Here is a 20,778-nt window from a genome sequence, read left to right on the forward strand (position 1 = left end):
GGTAGATTATCTCAGGGTAGTACAAGGAGCATTCCAATCAGAGTCACTAGGGGTGCTCCTTAAAACACTGGTTCCTGGATGCTACCCTAGATCCACTGAATCAGAATCTCTTAGAGGCAGGAGCTCAGGACTCTGCATTTTAAATAATCTTTCCAGGTGACTCTGATGGGCAATAAAGTTAGGAAACAACTGTACTGGAGGTTGGGCAAGGGAAGAACTGACATCATACTAACGATGACACAAAGGGGAATTGGTCTCATTAAGAAAGTTGTATTTGAATCAGGTCAACTTTGAAATCACTCAACATTGTGTTAATAATGGGGAATGCAGCTACCAGGCATCAAACCTGCACTGTGCCACTGAAAGGAGGAAAGAGTGAGTGTCATGCACATTTAACATTGAGATGTCACAGCAAACAACAAACCCAAAATTTTCTGCACACCATTTTGAGGACTTCTCTCAGGTGAGATGCAACCTGGATGTTCCTGCCATTTCAGCAAGCTGCTGGCTATGTATCAAACTCCCCACATCTATGCATCCGTCTGTTTACTGGATGGATTGATAAAGAGCATTTCCTCTGGAGAGCTTGGAAAACTCATCTTATGCTAAGTGGCAAGTCACAAGGACACTGGAAATGCCAAACTAGCATGATGAAAAGCAGAGACTTACATGATGACTAGTATAGACTAAACTTTAGCAGATGAGCAGCAAATCAAGTTTTTGGTTTTACTTTTTTTTGTTTTTTTGTTTTTTGGGGGGGGACTGACAGAGTGAGGGAGGAAGGCAAAATGGTATGGGATGAGATGGGAGGACAGAAAGAAAGGTAAATGGACAAATGAATGCGTTGAAGGAAGGAAGAATGGACAGGCTGTTGGGTGCATGGATGAATGGATAAAATGGATGGGAGGACAAATAGACAGATGGACGGAGCAGACAGGGCCATATCGGATCAATTATCTTTTAACCTTAAACTGTTTTTAACAGCTTATTGAGATATGATTTGCATATCACATAAATCACCAATTTAAAGAACACAATTCAGTGGCTCATAGTATATTCACAGAGTTGTTGAAGCATCACCACAATCATTTTTGTTTTTAATTTTTAAGTATTTTATTTTTGAGGGAGGGTCTCATTCTGTCACCCAGGCTGGGGTGCAGTGATATGATCATAGCTCACTGCAGCCCTGGCCTCCCAGGCTCAAGCAATCCTCCCACCTCAGCCTCCATAGAAGCTGGGACTACAGGCACATGCCACCACACCTGGCTATTTAAAAGAATTTTTTTTTTTTTTTTTTTTTTTTTTTGTAAATACAGGGTCTCCCTATGTTGCTCAAGCTGGTCTCGAAATCCTGGACTGAAGGGAAGTGATCTTCCTGTCTCAACCTGCCAAAGTGCTAAGATTATGGGCATAGGCCACCATACCAAGCCCCATATTCGATTTTAGAATATTTAATTATCCCCTAAAAAGAAACCCATGCCCATTAGCTGTCACCCTACAAATCCCTATCCCTCCCAGTTCCTGACAACTACTATTTTATTTGTGTCTCTACAGATTTGCGTATTCTGGACATTTTATAAATAGAATCAACAACATGTGGTCCTCTGTGACTGGCTTCTTTCATTTACCGTGTTTCCAAGGTTCATCCATGTTGTAGCATAAATCAGTACTTCATTTCTCTTTATTGCTGAATAATACTCCATTGTATGAGTATGCCACATATCATTTGACAGATGTTTGGATTGTTTCTACTTTTTGGCTATTACACAGAATGCTGGTATGAAAATTCACGTACAAGCTTTGTGTGAACATAAGTTTTCATTTTTCTTGGGCACATATACAGGAGTAGAATTGCTATGTCATATAGTAACTCTAAGTTTAACTTTTTAAGAAACTACCAGACTGTAGCCCAAACTGTTTTCCATTTTACACTCCCATCAGCAGTAAAGGTTCCAATTTCTCCACATCCTTACCAACAGTTGTTATTTTTCATTTTTTGTTATTATAGCCATCTGAGTAGCTGCGAAGTAGTATCTTATTGTGGTTTTAATGTGCATTTTCCTGAACGATGCTGAATATCTTTTCATGTGCTTATTAATCATTTGTGTATCTTCTTTGCATAAATATCTATTCAGGTCCTTTGCCCCCCGTTTTTTTTTTTTTTTTTTTTTTTTTGAGACGGAGTCACTCTGTGGCCAGGCTGGAGTGCAGTGGCACAATCTCGGCTCACTGCAACCTCTGCCTCCTGGGTTCAAGCAATTCTCCTGCCTCAGCCTCCCGAGTAGCTGGGACTACAGGCGTGTGCCAGCATGCCCAGCTAATTTTTGTATTTTTAGGAGAGACGGGGTTTCACCATGTTGGCCAGGATGGTCTCGATCTCTTAACCTCGTTATCCTCCTGCCTCAGCCTCCCAAAGTTCTGGGATTACAGGTGTGAGCCACCACACCTGGCCCCCTTTGCCCATTTTTAATTAGGTGATTTGTTTTTTTTATCATTCAGTTATATATTCTAGATACAAGTTTCTCATCATTATATGATTTGCAAAAATTTCTCATATTCTGGATGTATTTTCGTTTTCTTGATGTCCTTTGAAGCACCAAAGTTTTTAGTTTTGATGACACCCAATTAATCTATTTTTTCTTCTGTTACTTGTATCTTTGGTGTCATATCTGAGAAATTATTATTTAATCCAAAGTCATGAAGATTTATCTTCTTTTAAGAGTTTTATAGTTTTGGCTCTTACATTTTGGTCTTTGATCCATTTTGAGTTAACTTTTGTATATGATGTGAGGTATGGGTCCAACTTCATTCTTTTGCATGTACATATCCACCAAATTATTTTGATAGAAGAAAAATGGGGCCATGTGGCAGAATAATGTTAATATAATACAAGTACCAATAACCAACTACCATTAGTAAGGGGTCATCACGTGCCAGGAACTGTGTAAGGTTATATTTATTATCTTATTTAATCTCTACAACCCCCATGAGGTAGGTGTTTTTCTCAATTTACAGGTGGGAATTTGAGTATTAGAGAGGTTAGGTCCCTTGTCCAAGTTCCCATACTAGTAAGTGGCTCAATTGTGTCTGACTCCAGAGTCCTCCACTACCAACCTACACTGACTCTATAACAGCCCTCAGAAATCAGGGGATATCTCAGACACACCTAACTTCTCTTAGCAATTCAATATGAATTCACTAATAAGGCATTTACCTAACACTTCCTATTTATATTTGAAGCATATTACCATTCCTTAGATGTTTCAATTGGGATGTTTGACTCAGAGGAAAAGCAGGATTTCTGCAGAATCTAAGACTTCTGTTTCTGGCAATGGTAGGTATATTATTTGTACCAATACTTCCACTGGGAGAAAACAGAATCCTAAAATTGTCAGATAAATATTTTAATTTTTTTCCCCAAACAGCTAGCAACATTCCAGAAAGACAGTAAGGAATAACCAGGCCAGAATCTAAGAGAAAATGAGAATCAAAGGAGGCAAAGAAAGTTCTTAAAGTTGTTTTTTTCCTGAAGACATCTGTGTGTCCAGACTGTGCTGCAGCCTTTGGGGTAAGATAGCAAAAGAAAAATCCCAGAGCCTGACAAAAGCAGTAAGTCTAACAGGTGGCCCTCAAAAACACATTAAGCTGGGGCCCAGAAAATAATCATAATCATCCTCAGGTTAAGGGTGAACCAGAAGTAAACCTAGTTCCCACCTCCAAAGGAGAAGGGGAGGGAAGTGAATCCCTCCCTAAGGAAATGTAACTAGTGGGTCAGCCCTATTGGTCTGGCAGATAGATATAAGCACAGATTTTGTCTGGAGGAAGATACCTTCGCACTAGGCCTCAGGAATACCTCACATGTAATTCTGCAAGATGATGAGCAGCACATAGACAAAGATAACCAAGTATCCAAGGAAAGAGAAGTTGGGGTAAAACCCAGCAGTACAAGAAGACAGCAGACACAGATTCACACAGATAGTATCAAACATAGATTACAAAGCAGCTATGCTTATTGATGTTTAAGGAAACAGAAGACGAACCTGAAATATCTGTAAAATATCTGCAGAGAAGAAACACTTTCTATAAAAGGCGTCCCCCTTCTAGAACGAACTTAGCCTTAGAAAAAGTATTAATTCATGCAGTATGTGGAGCAAGCGGCTTATCTCCGCAAAGCATCCCCTCTTTGTTTTGACATTCTCCTTGGCACTTGCATATCCTTTCAAATTCTAGGGGCAAAGCCAAAGAAACAGAGGGGAAATCTGGAGTGACCACTCTTTCTCCAAACTTCAGAAATTAATCTATAATGAACTACCAAATAAAAAGGATAAACCTCAAGTATTTTTGCCCATCTCAGGTACCAAAACCATTATTGTACAAATTATGAAGACTTAACTGATTCCCTAAAATTCTCCCTGGGAGAACTCTGAAGATTTCTCCTTCCACCTTTTCTGTCCTTTGATGCCCCACAGCCATAGCTGACGGCCTCATCATCTTTCCCACTGCCTCCTCCTGATTGCCCTGCACCTAGTACTGCTCCCCTTCACGTGACCTCCAGATGGATCTTTCAAAAATGAAAATCATGTCACTCTCTTGCAAAAATCCTTGTAGTCCCTGCCTCTCTCAGCCTACTAAAGATGAAGTGCACACACCTCAGCATGGCATGCATGGGCTTCTCTGATCCTCAGGTTACCTTCCTGGTGTTTGTTGGTGCAAACAGCTTACTCATCAGTATCACACCTTGCATCCTCTCCAGCTATGATCCCAGGATGCTTGCAGTTCCTGAATATATGATTTGTGACTCCATACCTTTGTACAGGCTGTGCTCCATCCCCCGAGTCTGGTACTTACTCATTCATTAAGCCCACCTCTGATGTCACCTCCTCTATAGTGACTTTCTCACCCAGAAGACAAAATTAAGACAGATATTAAGGCAAGTGATAGCTAGAAGTTTGGCTTTGTTTTAAAATCAGCTTATTGGTGCATCCCTGATCCATTCACCTTTTTGTCCCCAATGCATATATCAAAGCACTATGTCCCCAAAACCCTCTCCTTCTAGCAGTATTCTCTGTAAAAATAACTTAGCCTTGCACCCAGACTCAGCTGACCACTGTCCCTCTTTCTCCTGCCTCAGATAAACTGAGATGCTTCCCACATTGCTTATTTCCTTGCCATGTACTTTTGCTTTTCTTAGTAAAGCCCTGGCTGATAGAAATTTTGTATTGCAATCCAAAAGTCATGAGCCAACCCTCCGGCAGTCTTAAAGCATGGTCATAAAGTGAGAGGAGTAATCAAGAGGTTAGCTTCAAATATGACTAAAGTAAGTTATGGATAACTGTGAACACAAACAGAAAAACAACAAGATCATGAATAATTTTGTTCAGTTAAAAGTTAGCTGGTTTCTTCTAGCTTATTAAAAAGAAACCAAATGACTTTCTGAGAAAAAGCACAGCTCCACAGACAGACCTGTGTGACCAGAAAATGTCCAGGCATGGTTTGGCTGCTGTGCCATTATGTTGTCTGATATTTTTCAGATTTTCTATGATTGACAACCCTCAGAACACAAATGGCTCCCTGCTGTGCATGACTCAACAGATGTGTTTCAAAGGGCTTCTCACTGAGGCGACCCAGCTTGGAACCAAGACAAATGAGCGTGGTCCCATCTACCCAACATGTAAACAATGGGGAAAAATGGAAATCAGGTTTACCAAGCAAAAATCCACATTCCCTTGTCATCAACAGGGTGGCTTGGCCTCCCCCAAGCAGGCCAGAAACATCTTCCTAGTGCTCTCTGGGCAGAATGTTCTGTACCGTGGCTTAGCATTCGGTTGTCTGTCTTCTTACCCCACTAAAAGCCACAGGTTGCAAGTTAACTCTCCTAGACATTGCCCCTGGCCCCAGGAGATTTCTAACAGCAAAGAAATACAATAACTTTTTTAAAACGAAAGGTTAAATTTCCCTTTTCATTTTACCAACATCAGGTGAAGTCTTCCCAATTTTTTGTTTCCCAAGGTCATGTAAAAATGCACATGGATACATATGTAACAAACCTGCACATTGTGCACATGTACCCTAAAACCTAAAGTATAATAATAAAAAAAAATGCAACCAAAAAATATTTTTTTTAAGTCCTGAGATGTGCTGCCTGGAGACCTAAGTAGGGCTAAAATTAGCAGCTGCCTCCTTCTCTGGGCAAGAGTGGTCAGCAGCTGGCACGCTACAATAGCCAGAGGAGAACAAAAGGGCACAGAGAGGCTCTGCGGGCACATGCGCCAGCAAGCGCCCAGGGGACAAAGGCTTCGGCCCTGGGTTGGTGGGATGCAGGGCGGCTCTCAAGGGGAGTATCAGCTCTGCCTGCCCTGCCTGGAAGCCTCAATCTGCCAGCCTGACACAGGGTAACATACATTGCCAGGCTAGTTATTCCTATCTGCTGCTTCCTGTGTAATCAATGTCAGGGGTTAGAGAAGGGCAGAAGAGGAGAAGATAAATATGAAGGCAGGTGGGGGCTGGAAGTTTGGCTTTGTTTTAAAAGTGGCTTATTGGTGCATCCCGGGACACTCACTGTGGGGCCATGTTTCTGCTCACCTGCCTTCACCTACCACATCCCTGCTCTTGCCTGACCTGGATCACCTGTGAAAGACAACGGCTCTCCAGGAACCAGAAGGCTGGCTTTCCTTGCTCCTCACCTCCTAGGGCCTTCACTGTGCCTCTGGATAACCATGTGACATTGCTATGACTGGACATTTGACTACTCCCATCCTCACTTCGCACTGTTGGAATGTCTGTCCTACGGCCCATGCCCAGACAGCAAAGTCTAACCATCATGTGGACCTGAACACTTGGAGTAGGCGTTTCTGGCCATCCAGCTGCTGGACTCATGAACTGTTTCTTACAGTGGGGAAGAGTCACTGGCAGCCCATCTCAGTACCTCTCCCTACCCCAACTCCATACTCCACACAACAGAATCCTCCCTATATTCATTCCCTAGAGCAGCCAGAACCAAATTCTACCAACCAGGTGGCTTAGAACCACAGAAATTTAGTGTCTGTTAGTTATGGAGGCTAGAAATCTGAAATCAAGGAGCCAGCAGGGACAGGCTCCCCTCAACACCCTGGAGGGGAGGAACCTTCCTTGTTCTTCCCAGCTTTTGGTGGTTCCAGGTGTTCCTTTGTTTGTGGGAGCATCACTCCAATCCCTGCCTCCATCTCTCCATGGCCACCTAGGTCCCTGTGGTTTTACATCATCTTCCTCTGTGCATGTCTATCCCTGTATCCAAAGTTCCCCTTTTTATAAGGACACCAGAGTCTACCCTAATAATCTCATTTTTAACTTATTGATATAGGAATTAAGAAGAAATTATTTAGGCAGATAGTGAAGAAGTCCTCGGTAAGGTTTTCCTTTTAATGAAAAGCAGCCCCCAAACCATTTTCTAACAAACAGCAGTTTGTAAAATTGAACTGCAGACATAGACAAGCAAGCTGGAAACGGCATGGCAGTTTGAATGCCAGCAGTTGTGCCAATAGGAAAGAGGCTATGTGGGGACTAGGCATGTCCAAAATGGCGGCTCCATCTTCCCTTTTCTTTGCCAACCATGTGTACAGTAAGGAGCAGGCGACATGGCACCAGCCAGGCTAGCTTCTTCATGCCATGTAAACGTCACACCTGGTCCAACCAATCTTTGGGCCCTATGTAAATCAGACATCACCTCCTCAAGACAGCTAGCTGTTCCCTTTTCTCTTTCTTTTGCCTATTAAACCTCCGCTCCTAAACCCACTTCTTGTGTGTCCACGTACTTGATTTCCTTACTGTGAGATGACAAACCTCAGGTATTTACCCCAGACAATGACGCTGCTTCATTATCACCTCTATAAAGACCCTATTTCCAAATAAGGTCACATTTTGAGGTACTGGCGGTTAGGACTTCATCGGGTGGGCACAATTCAACCGGAACACACTCTTTCCCATGCTTTCCCCCTTCAGTAGCTTCCCCTTAGAGAAAATACTCCACAGCAGCAGCTAATGTGATCAGGGCAGCCACCGGCAGCTGGGAGAGTTAGGTTAGTACAGAGGAAAATGGCCCAACTAGGCCCAATTGACAGGTGTCAGCTGGAAGCTCTGACCCTTCAACAATCTTACGTGATACCAAACAGGTGCTGACAAAACAGGATTTGCTTTTTTCTGTCTTTGTTTCAAGATAATGAGAAGTTTTTTTGTATAGTCTTCACTCTCATTTGTTGAATATTCATTGAAAGACTTGAGTGCCTTAATTACACTCAAGATAAATGACCATCATGCCAGATAGAATTCCTGAGGCAAGGAAAAGGTCCCCTGGATTCCACTTTCTGATCTTCACTGCAAAGACAAGAACCACAGCCAGCCATGCTGTTGTCCTCTGTTGCATTTCCAGCACCGCCCTTACATATGACAGTCACAGGCCCTCGGCTCTTATGACAGCCACGCTGAGATAATTCTGTTTCCCTGGTCGTTGAAATTGTGTGCCAAAACAAAATGATCTCCTCTTTCCACTGCTTTCTTGGTCTGGAAAAGAGTAATTACACTAGAAACAGGGCTTGGTAGCAATCTAATGCAATGTCAGAGTAAATCTAAAGAGGGAAGGCAGAGTCCTTGACCAACTGAGCAGGCTTGGGATAAAAAGAGTTGTAGGTGTGTAGACTGGTCAGTGCCGATCCAGCTAGCAGGCCTCAGGCTGGTCTATCAGCCCCAGAGGCTGGAAGATCTGACTCTTGTCACCCTCCCAACATGCTCAATGGAGAAGTACTAAGAATCAGAACAATTAACCTGGCACTTTAGACTGTCTCTGATAGTGACACCCAGGGATGGTTCATGGTGTAAACAGTGGTTGCCTGTCACGATTTAGGCCTCACAGAGCAGAGAGAGAGGAGTAGGATTTGGAGTCAAAGGGCTTATAATCTCGCCTGATAGTGCTGCTTAGTAGCCGGACAATTCGGAGGTGTTTTCTATACAAATATTCCAGGAAAAATAGTTGGGAACAAAGGTAGCCAGTACCTCTGTTTCTAAGAAATGCAGAAACACAGGAAAGCCCTGGAACACTGTCTCCCAACATGGATTGAGTAAAAAAATAAAAATAAACCTCCTGTAACAGAAAAATACAAAGATGTTGGCTTCAGGCATTCCTCCATCTAGGGGCTCAAAATTATATGGCTTCAGTTTCCATCCTGCAGCTCTGCCTTCCTCTGAGCTGGCCCCCCGCCTCCATGGCTTTCCACTAGGAGGACGAGAGGGCTCAGCAGCTCCAGCTCTGCATCCTGACAACTCCACACTCCAAAGAAGAGATTGCTTCTGCTTCCCAATAGTTCCAGCAAAAGCTCTGGAATTGTATCACACGGGGAGATGGACCCTACTGCCTGGCGAGTCCTGGGTCACATGTTGCTCGCAGATCTTAGATATGGGGTGTGCCCCACCGGAATCACACAGATTGAGAGCGGGGAGAGATCTGTTCCCAAAGGAAAAGCAGGGCATTGTTACCAAAGAACGGGAAACAAACACTGAGCAGGCAAAACTGCAGCAGTCCTCAACACCACCCTTGAAATTCCCTGAAGATAACAAATCTCACGTGTCCTTTTGTGAAATTTAAGTATTATTTCTTTTGACAGGCAGATTCACATTTTAAGGAGGCTAGTGGCACATCCAAATTGCTATTATAACCAAATCTCTTTAGAAAGAAGCTATGGTAGTGGTATCACCAAGGCGTGTTCTGCACCATAGCAATTGCCCATGTCAGTGTGCTGCAGTAGGCTGAGTAATGGCTCCTCTAGAGATGCCCACCCTCTAAGCCCCCAGACCTGACAAAGTCACCTCACGCAGCAATAGGGACCTTGCTAAGGTGATCAAAATGAGAGATTTTGAGATGGGAGATTCCTCTGGACTATCTGGGCAGGACCAGTGGAATCACAAAGGTCATTATAAGAGAGACGGAGGAGGAGGCCAGGCGCGGTGGCTCATGCCTGTAATCCTAGCACTTTGGGAGGATGAGGTGGGCAGATCATGAGGTCGGGAGTTCAAGACCAGCCTGACAAACATGGTGAAACCCTATCTCTACTAAATATACAAAAATTAGCCGGGTGTGGTGGCGCACACCTATAATCCCAGCTACTCAGGAGGCTGAAGCAGGAGAATCCCTTGAACCCCGGAGGCGGAGGTTGCAGTGAGCCGAGATCATGCCACTGCACTCCAACCTGGGTGACAGAGACTCCATCTCAAAAAAAAAAAAAAAAAAAAAAAAAACCAGGAGGGGACAGCAAGATTAGAGGCAGGTATGTGTGACAGAAGCAGAGAGATGAAGAAATATGGTTTGAAGACGCTACACTGCTGGCTTTGAAGACAGAGGAAGGAAGGAAGGCAGGCAGGAGCCAAAAGAAACCCATCTCTGTAAATTGGAAAAGGTAAGGAAACAGCTTCTCCCCTATAGCCTCCAGAAGGAACCAGCCTTTCCAACACCTTGAGTTTAGCCCAGTGAGACTGATTTCAAACTTCTGGTCCTCGCAACTGTAAGAAAAATAAACTTGTGTTGTTTTAAGCCAACAAGTTTGTAATAACTTGTTACAGTAGCCATAGGGAACCAATGTGGCAACACAGCAAGTGGTCAGGGTTCAGTGCCCTGGAAACTCTGATTAGCAGGAAAAAGTTTCCATAACCTAGCACAAAAGATTTAAGTGTTCTCTGGTTGAAAACTTCCTGGGTGTTTTAGAATTTGTTTCAGCTTTAACATAACCCCAGATGCACTTCTGAATAAGGACTGTCACTCACTATTCCTCACATTCTATGCCTGGTGACTTGGCTGGGATTGCTTATAGGAAAACTAATGCCCAAGGCCTCTGGCTGGCCGTGTGGCATACAGTAAAGAAACCAAGGCTTCTGCAAGTCTTGACATTCAGATTCCAAGAATGGTCATAAATGGACCAATGATGTAAACACAGATAGACTGTCTAACCTACATCTACATGTCAACCTCATCACCCTTAAGTATGATGCACAGGAAGCACCTGCTTCTCAAACTCTTCTAGAACTTTCAGAGGATCCAGTGAGGCAGAGACACAATCAATGATAGCAGTGAAAACTCCACTTAGAGGAAAGGGCTAGGGAAGACCGTGAAACAAAGTCATCAGAAAGGATGACCTCTGAGACACCGACACCTGCCCTCTGTCCTCTTTCATCAGAAATGAAATTTTTAATCCCAAGAATTTAAGAAGATATGATGGGAATGAATTTCTATTTAACCACAACCCTCCAGAATCTCTAGTGCAATACTCCAGTTCAGCTTTAAATAAAATGCCTGTCCAGAACCATTTAAGTTAGGAGACAAATAAACAGCTCAGACAAGCTAGTAATCAGGGAGAAAATATACTTTCTCTTCTCTCAGCTAGAAATAGCAAGAAAATATGGGGACCTGCATAAGAAAATTACCAGCTCCTCTCTCATTGCAATCTAGAGGGAAAAAGAACCAAATTCTCCTTGCCTTGGCATGGGGTCACTCCAGGATCTAAGTGTTAAGGCAGAGCTTGCCAAAATAGATCGGATAATAGAAGGAAAAACAAACATCCATGTGTGTACGTGTGCATGTGTGTACAGGTGTGTGTGTGTAATGAGGCATCAGACAGGGCAATGTTTGGTGGATGCCACATCTCTACCAAGCTCTTGTCACTGCAACATTATCACTGGATCACCCCAGTGATCCAGGCCCCACCACTTGGGAAATGTTTTGGTTTTCCTTTTTTTTCTTTCTTTTCTTTTTTTAAAACAAAGTCCATGGCTTCCCTGGACAAAAGCAGGCAGACTTTTCAGAAGAAGCACCATTCTGCACCCGTACAAACATTATAAGGCTCTCAGCCCTCTCAAGGCCAGATATATTCCCAGTGTATAAACACCCTCCTTGAATACTTTTTCTCCTCATTACCCCAGGACGGTGGAAAGATCACTGCCAAGATGCTTAGGCCACAGCTGGTTTATGGGGACTGGCCTTGCTGATCTGGAGTTACAACTCACTGATACCTTTGAATTACAGAGCCCTATTCAGCTGCTTGTTGAAGAAATTACGCTTCAATGTCAAAGCTTTATGGTAGGCATGAGAAAGCTCCTTCTATTAACATATGCTTTTGAGAGCCAAAGGGCTTGTAAAAAGCAACCTGCATTGGTCTCTGCAAAGCATGACACAGCAGAGTTCCTCCTAGAACAGCATTTGGACCAAATCTCCAGCCATATCCTTCTTAAATCCATGGACCAGCTAAGTGTTTTAAATAAAGTTTGTGAGGCCTAGATATGCATATTCCTCAAGCAGCTTGAAGTAAACTTCAATAGTAAAAATTTGGAGTTTTTTTTTTAAGGCAAAAACATAGATTCCTTATTTTCTGCTGAATAAACTGAACACTACTTCTTCAACCTCAGCAGCAGAGGTAACACTTCCTGATCAAAACTGTTTTGTGGATGACACATTACCAGAGCCCTAGGTTTGCCACTGAGCATTTCTATCCCTTGCCTTCAGACTCTGTCTTCCACTCTTTAGACAGCAGGGCAGGTGCACAACAGAAAGGGAAGGGTCTGGTTTTACAGCCTCATATCACCCATATGACCCACAGAGACCAGGACAGAGATTTTCATGGAAATCACTAAAACAAACTTTGTAGTTTAGAGCAAACAAATCTATGGCTAAATTCAAGTGAAGTGGAGACAGGAAGATACCAATTTTAAGATAACTTTTCCAGGCAAATCATGAGATACTTCTAGGGACATCAGTGATGCCAGGAGAGGGCTCCCTGGGAAACAACGAGGTGTATCTTTTAAGACACAGGTGTATCCACGCCCCATTAGCTGTGAGGTGTTTGCAAATCTCCTCAATAATCCCTATCTCCTAGATACCCATCTGCCCCTTCCTGCTCCTCCGGGACTCTGAGGCGAGACCTGTTAGAGGGATGTGGTGTCAGTGGTTCCTCCCTCTTGCTGCAGCAGGTCCCAACCCATCAAGGTGCAGAGGGAAGGGCCACCTTTCCCTTAAACCTGGAAATCTAGACGCTGAGCTTAAATGCTCTCCATCCCTGAAGTCAGCGTTCTCACTCGCTTCACTCTATTTCCTCAGTGTGTAAAGATGGTCTCTGGAGCAACAGGAACTGATCATGTGTCCCAGGGAAGATGCCAAGACTACAAGGCTGTCAAAGGGGCACATTTGTCAGCAACTCTATATACAGTTTGACAATCCGTTAACTAAACTTTTTGAGGTCAGATGAGTTTCGGAATTCAGATTTTTTTAATTTTAGAAAGTTCATATATGAACACCCCAGCAGAGACTGAGGGAGCATCTTATAGACTCATTTTTTTTTTCACCAAAACATGAATATTCATATTAATCTTCTATCAAGTCAAATTAGTTATGAAATGAAATCCAGAATTCTCCAGGACGGGAGATTGGGCACCATCTGGTTCACTTTCCTCCAAGAGATATCTAAACCCAATCCTTCAGGGACAAAAACACACAGCAAGGAATAGACGAAGGGGCAACTGCCAAAACCCCAGCAGACATTCCCCGACTCAGGAGGCCCACGGGACAGACCAGCAGAGATGCAAACAGGCTCATTTGGATAATCACTGACATAGAAAAAGCCTTCTAAGCTGAGCTTCTCTGGCCTCAGAACCCAGAAGAGAGATGATTCCACAGAGCCCTCCACATTTATAGAATCAGACTCCCCAGGGCTGTGGCACCTGAGTCCAAGGAGGACACAAATAGTGTGTTCAGTCATAGACCATAGCTGGTCCCATGAGGCAGCAGCAGACCGGGTTTTCAGAGCCCAATCCCATGTGACTGAGGTTAACTCCATAGGATGTCGGGCAAGTCACATTTTGATCTTCCTGCCTTTCTCTCTGCCCCCTTCAATGCCAGCATTCCCTGGGGTTTCTCCCACCCTGTTCCCTTCTCACTCTACACAGCTCTGTGGTATCTACTCCCCTGGCCCCACATACAATCTTTACGCCCTTGATCCCCACACATCTCAATCACTGGTCCCACCGTCTTCTCCAACTCATATTTCCAATTGCCTCTTGGGCATTTCTGACCAGGCCCATGTGCCTCTCCTACTGTGCCATAGATAGCTGGTGCACACCGATATCTGCATGCTTCCCTACATACCCCTGCCCTGTACTTGGATTGGTCATGTGACTGGCTCTGGCCAATGACATGTAAGCAGAAATGTCACATGTTTGAGCACCTGGTGCACCAGCTCCATGTTGTCCTCCCCTCCACAATGCCAGGACAAGACAGTGGAGAATCAAAACAAAGATTCTAGGTCCTGGAGTCACTGCTTAGAAAAAGCCACTGGATTTGTATTGAACTGTCAGAGAAACAAACTTCTATGGTGAGAAATTACTGAGATTTTGGAGTTTCACACAAAGCGGCCGGTGTTAATTTCCCTGATATGCTTGCCTTTTCTACCTAGCAAACTTCTAAATTATTACTTCAATTCAAATGCCACCTCTTCTGAAAAGCCCATCTTCTGTGGAAAGTCAGCTACTCCATCCTGTGACCTCCAGTAATTCATTCACACATCGGGCAGAGCAATTCCCTGAATCTACTGCACACTTTTGTGTGTTTGGCACTCACATTTGTGTGAGCTTCCTTTTTCATCTCTGTGTTCTCAGTGCCTCGCAAGTAGCAAACACCCAATGCATTTGATTTAGGGAAGCGAAAATCAGAGCCTCCTCATTATGTGACAAGGAAACCAAGTCAGCACTTTCTTATCATTGTTCTTATGATAAGTCACAATGTTCTTATCATTGTGCTAGGTTCTGTGAGAGGACCCAAGAAAAGTAAAGGATGCTGTAACCCACTTTTGTCTTTAGATCCTTTATACCCTATTATCTCTCATCTTTATTAAAGGACAGCTTTCACTTAGAAAGTACATGGTCTTTTCAGGAACTATCAGCTAAAACATCTCACAGAAAACAAGATCAAAGAGGGGTCTTTTAGTGACAAGATTAAAGTAGAACAGGACTCTCTCTTGGCCCTTTGAGCCTGTCTCACCCAAGGCTGCCATTCTGGAATACTTCAGCTGTGTTGCTGTTATTTCTGGTGTGAAAAGAGCTGCAGCAAAAGCACTGCTGCCTCCTCAGGGACCCAGATGTGGAGATAATGGGCCAGCTGTGCAGAGTTATGTCATCACCACTTGGCAAAGCTTCCCAAAGCAAAAGCACAAGACCATGTCACTGGGCAGGGAACAGAGCAGGGATCTTCTCTTTTAAGATGTAGCGAGTTGGCTATAGTAGTATGTACTGTGAGTAGTTCCAAATCTCCCAATTCTCTTATAGATATGATGTAACTCAGTCCCAGCCCAAGGGAAATGGTGACCATAAATAAACAACGATCAATTATTAATAGAATATTTTGACAACTCCCACATAGTAGCAGTTTACCTGCTGCAGGTATGGCTTTGCTTTGGATATTCAGATTATCTATTTAATGTACATTAAACATAAGGTTGGCCCCCAATATTCACACAAAAATACCCACAACCAAGAGCTGTGGCAAACACAGATGCCATGCCCACAGCTTCAGGAGAGCACAAGGAAGCTTCTAGGGCAGATTCCTAGTAGGACATTCAGAGCAATAAACAAAACAAGGTTAGATTTTGCAGTATATTGCAGGCTAGGACTCATAGACAGTAGGTGTCTTTGTTGTCTGTTGATTATAACAGAATATCTAAAACTGGATAATTTATAAAGAAATGGAATTTATTTCTTACAGTTATGGAAGCTGAGAAGTCCAAGCTCAAGGGGCTGCATCTGGTGAAGACCTTCTTGCTGGTGGGAACTCTCTGTAGAGTCCACAGGTAGCCCAGGGCATCACGTGGTGAGGAGGCTGAGCATCCTATCTCAGGTTTTTCTTCCTCTTCTTGTAAAGTCACCAGTCCCACTTCCATAATAACCCATTAATCCATGAATGGGTTAATCCATTCATGAGGGCAGACCACTCATGATCCAATCACCTCTTAAAGGCCTCATCTCTCAATAATGCCAATTGGGGATTAAGTTTCAACGTGAGTTTTGAAGGGGATATTCAACCACAGCAGTAGGAAAGATTAAGAAATAGCAAATAATTGGAAACATAGTGTAATGGAAGGGAATATACACTTTGGGAGAGCTGGAATAATACCTTTTGGTGTTAAATAAGTATCACATACAGGAGATATGGGGTACCTCAAAAATAGGGGACACTTAAAGTCATAGCCAAACTTAGGAAGTTATTCCTGGCTGGTACTTTAGATGTCACATACCATGAACATAACAATGAATGACTTCCCCCAAATCCCATCCATCCCATGTGTGATCCCATCTGCATACATGGAAAACAAGAAACTCACTGAAAACAGCACTGTCAAGCCACTTACCTTGTATGAAGATCCTATTCCAGTAGGTTTTCCCAACCTCATTGCCCCCGAGAAATACCAGGTTGGACAGGATCAGCATCGAGGTGGAACAAGACGCAAAGGCAGCGTGGAATCGACGGCAAGCTTGTGGGGAGAAGTATCGGGCCTACGGGAAAAATGGCAAGAAGGCATCTCATGACAAGGGTGGAAAAAATGGGGCTAAGACATCATCCAGCTTTCTCTGTCACCAGCCCAGGATGTCTCCCCACAGAGCCTGAATCAGGTCATTATTTAAACAGCTCTCAAAACTTCAATTCCTGTCTGGGCGTGGCGGCTCATGCGTATAATCTCATACTTTGGGAGGCGAAGGTAGGAGGATCACTTGGGCCCAGGAGTTCAAGACCAGCCTAGGCAACATAGTGATATACCATCTCTACAAAAACAATTTAAAAATTAGCTGGGCATGGTGGCACGTGCCTGTAGTCCCAGCTACTCGGGAGGCTAAGGTGGGAGGATTGCTTCAGCCCAGGAGTTCGAGGCTGCAGTGAGCCATGATCACACCACAGGACTCCAGTCTGGGTGACAGAACATGATTGTGTCTCAAAACAAAACAAAACCGTACTCCTGCACCATGTTCATTCTACCCTAAGGAAAGAAGTGACATACCCCAAGTTGTTCCTTTGAGGTGGAAAAAATGTGAGGGCTACCCTCAGACATGTGGAATACAAGCACTGAAGCCAGCTAGGATTTAGCAGCCCTCCCACCTCCACTTGCTTTCTGCATGTAAACCTACAGGTGCAAGAACTTGAAACTGCTGTCTGTGATAACTAGCATATATAGCTCCATGGAATTAGGTCAAGATCAGCATGATCCTCTGGGCCAGTTACACTGACCCTGGGAAGCCAGCCAACCACCCCCTAAACCTGACATGCTATTAAGAGCAATCTCATAATAAGGGTGTAGGACCATCAGTGTGAGCCCAGCCTACTGCTGGAATCCGAGCTCAGGCCCACACTTCACCGGCGGCACATGTCGGCACTGAGGATGAAGTGTATCGGAGTGCCTGAAATACTCAAGGCTGGAGGGATGTTTTACAGCATCACAATAAAGATTTCCACTTGTCCTGCCTAGCTCTTTATTGCACTTCTCCTTTTAAGATTTTCCCAGGGATTTCATAAAGCAAATGAAGCCTTTACCCTTCAGCACTGACAGTTCTGGGAGCCCCTCCGAGTGAGGTCACCATGCTGGAGTGTACGAGCCCTATCAGCACGTGCACGGGGACCACCCCGAGGGACTGCATGTTCAGAATGAGAACCAGGTACAGCACAGCAGCTGGACATGCAGGGGCCCAGGGTATCTGATAAGCACCTCTGCCTAATCCACAGACACAGAGAAAGAGGGAGCAAAGGGCCTGGAGATATTTCCCAAATATCCTCCAGAAACCCACACATCTCTAGGGTCACGTGCACCCTGATTTCAGCTGCGTTCCAATTACAGACAGAAGTTGGAATGACTCAATGACAGCAGCCGATGCAATTCATGACAGGCAAAAAGGACTAAATTGGAGGGCGAGTCTTCAGCAAGAGGCTTACTTATTATGGCGGCCCTGCTGTGAATCTCCTGTGACTGCTTTGGAATCATGGTCAGTGTCCTCTCCATCTAGAGAAATGAATTTCTGGCTCCTCCTGTTCTCTCCTGCCAGCCCCAGGGTCTGTTCTTAACTCTCAGATCTGGCTGCTACCCTCTATCTCCCCATCTCCTCACCCACAGCTCTCTGCTCCAACATCACTGTGGAACGTGCTTTTACTGCTGCCAGACGCGAGTGTGGCCTGCTCACAGAGAAGCTGTGCAGTGGACAGTGAGATGTCTGCCTGATCATGGTTGTTCTGGAATGCTCTCCAGTGATGTAGAGTGTCTCTACTTAGAGGCCACCAGGCAAGATTACCTCTAGTCTTGCCCCTGCTCTAGGAGGCCACAGGCACGTACAGGAGGCCACTGTCAGACAAGACCTGGTACGAGATAACTACATGGTGTGAAAACTGTTAATGAGAGAGAAATGGGGAAGGAGCAGGCTTATTATTCAGCACTCTTCACCTCTGAGAATAATGGGACATTAATCTACCACTTTCTGCATTCTAAAGCAGAGGAAGATATTTCCTGGGTATTACTGACTCAATTAGCAGTAACTAGGCAGGCAGGGTGAGAGGAAGCTGGGAGACAGGGGAAGATCCAAAATGGATTAAGAAAATATGAATTGTCTTAATTGACATAAATGCATCCAAGTAATTCTCTCCAGATACTGCAGTTACTAACAAGACATTTGATTCCTAAGGGATCCACTGAGTCTGACACTCCACCACTTCTGTTCTAACCCCATCAGTCTCCCCCAGCCTCACATCCTGAGAAGGGAACACAAAGGCCCCGTGTGATCTTTCCTTTGTTAATGTCAACTACCGACAGTGCACATAGCTTGTTAAGCTAAGTGGCTCTTCTTTTGTGGGAAGTGATTACAATCATTATTAAATAATTAACAGAGAGGTACTGAGAGAGGAAGAATCTCTTTGCATGGGGCTGCTACGCAGGACTGCGGAGCTGATATTTGGCACAGGGTAAGGACTGGACACAGCAGGAGGAGGAGCTGAGGGCCAAGGGAGGTAAGAACAGACAGCGTGTCTTGGAGGCATAGGATTCCTCTGTCCATCCCTGAGGCCCCAGCTCCTACAGTTCTTCCTTTGATTCTGTGATTACTCCCATATTCTAAGCTACATGGTTCCATAAATTCCTATATCTACTTAGGAAAAAAAAAAGTCAAAATCATACCAATTGTGAAGGAGCTGCTGATCTCAGAGATACGAAGTGGGGGCAGCTAAAATCTGAAATGAATGACTACAATTCAATTTTTATAAACGTTTTTTAAAAATTTAGAAATAAAAAAATTTTTAAGTAAGCAAGAATGTTAAAGCACAGCCTGTTAGAATCAAACTAAAAGGATTTAAAGGAGAAATCAAGATGCCCGTAGGCAATTCTTGATTATCCCCCAGAGTGAGTGGGTAGGAGACAAAATAGACGATGATCAAGGAATCCAAAAACCTAATTTTAACCAACAGCCTCATCCTCTGACAAAACTAGCCATGCCAATAAGCAGCAAAATGAACACAGCATTGTTCCTTTTCACGGTGAAACAGTGGGGAAAAAGAATGATGGGTCACAGGAAAGGAAAAGGGGGTAGGTTCTGTCCAGTTCGCCCACAAGAGGTAATAACTAACAGCAAAGGGGACAGGAGTCTCAGCTGCAATCCATCTCTCCTCTTTGCATACTCTGGACACTTTGGAAGGTGATGGTTTTGACATCGGGGATCTCTCTCTCCACCTTGGGAACCTCCTGGCTCAGCCATTGGTTTATAGGAGCTCTAGGGATAAGTTCCCAGGAGGAAACAGGTCATATGGACAAAATTAGAGGGTATATTCCTTTTGACCAGCCAGCTACATCAATAAATCTAACTTGCAGAATCTCTAGGGCCACAGGGTCAAAGCCTCCACTTTAAGGCTTTTTCTCTTATACTCTCCTTTCCATAGCCCTACAGCAGTTACCCCTGTGGTCCTTCATCACCAGGATGCAGGCCTCACGAGTGGGAGACATGCCTCATGTGTGAAGTCACCATCCTCACGGCTCAGGTACTTGAAAACTCCCTTGACAAGAGAACTCATATTGAAGAATTGTAAACGAAATGGGGGAACATCAGAAGACAGTGAAAAGCCATCAGGTATGACAAAGAGAGTTGCCAAGTTCATCAGCTAAGGCAATAATGGACAAATAGAATTTGATTTTCATTAATAGGAATTTATCAGGACAAAAGAGAGCTCTGGTCTGGTCCTGGTCTCTTCTCAGAGTGTAGATTAGTCTGTAGCAATCAGATTTCCTGGCAGCAAAAAACTGGGAGTGGCACTACTCCCAGGAGATGTTTGAAAAGTTGCTGGGCATGTTTGGTTGTCTCAATGACTACAAGGCAATGTGGCGTTTGGTGGGCAGGGGCCAGGGATAATAAGCACACTGCAATGTGCAGGATGGAGCCGTCCTGCCCAAAAGGTCAGCAGAGCCCTGTTGAGAAAAGGCGAATTGTTCTCCCCCACATTCGTCACAGAGCAGAGTTCTCACTTGGTCTACGGGGGCATTAGGAGTAATGCCAAAAATGTGCCCCCTTTCCTCTGGGACCCAGAGAAATGCATCCCAGGGCAGAGAATGTTCCTTCACAGTATTCGACCACTAGGCCCCTCCTATCCTGCCCACCACCTGGCATCACGTGGAGAGTGAGGAGGAGCCTCCTGTGTCCCCAGCCACAGACAGGCAAGGTGTAGTCACCAATTACAAGCTTCCTCCCCTGACACTCCTGAAA

General features: G+C 44.3%; 1 protein-coding gene across 11 annotated transcripts in view; it reads right to left on the reverse strand.

The window, feature by feature from the left end:
* Positions 1-20,778, reverse strand: part of HHAT (hedgehog acyltransferase) — a 357,788-nt gene that overhangs the window by 42,549 nt on the left and 294,461 nt on the right. For all 11 annotated transcript variants that reach the window (XM_063613153.1, XM_063613154.1, XM_063613148.1 and 8 more), the window contains one exon: positions 16,407-16,551. In XM_063613153.1, the coding sequence (XP_063469223.1) occupies positions 16,407-16,551 (145 nt within the window). The remainder of the gene's footprint in view (positions 1-16,406; positions 16,552-20,778) is intronic.

This window comes from Symphalangus syndactylus, chromosome 19 (genome assembly GCF_028878055.3).
Source record: "Symphalangus syndactylus isolate Jambi chromosome 19, NHGRI_mSymSyn1-v2.1_pri, whole genome shotgun sequence".
NCBI lineage: Eukaryota > Metazoa > Chordata > Mammalia > Primates > Hylobatidae > Symphalangus > Symphalangus syndactylus.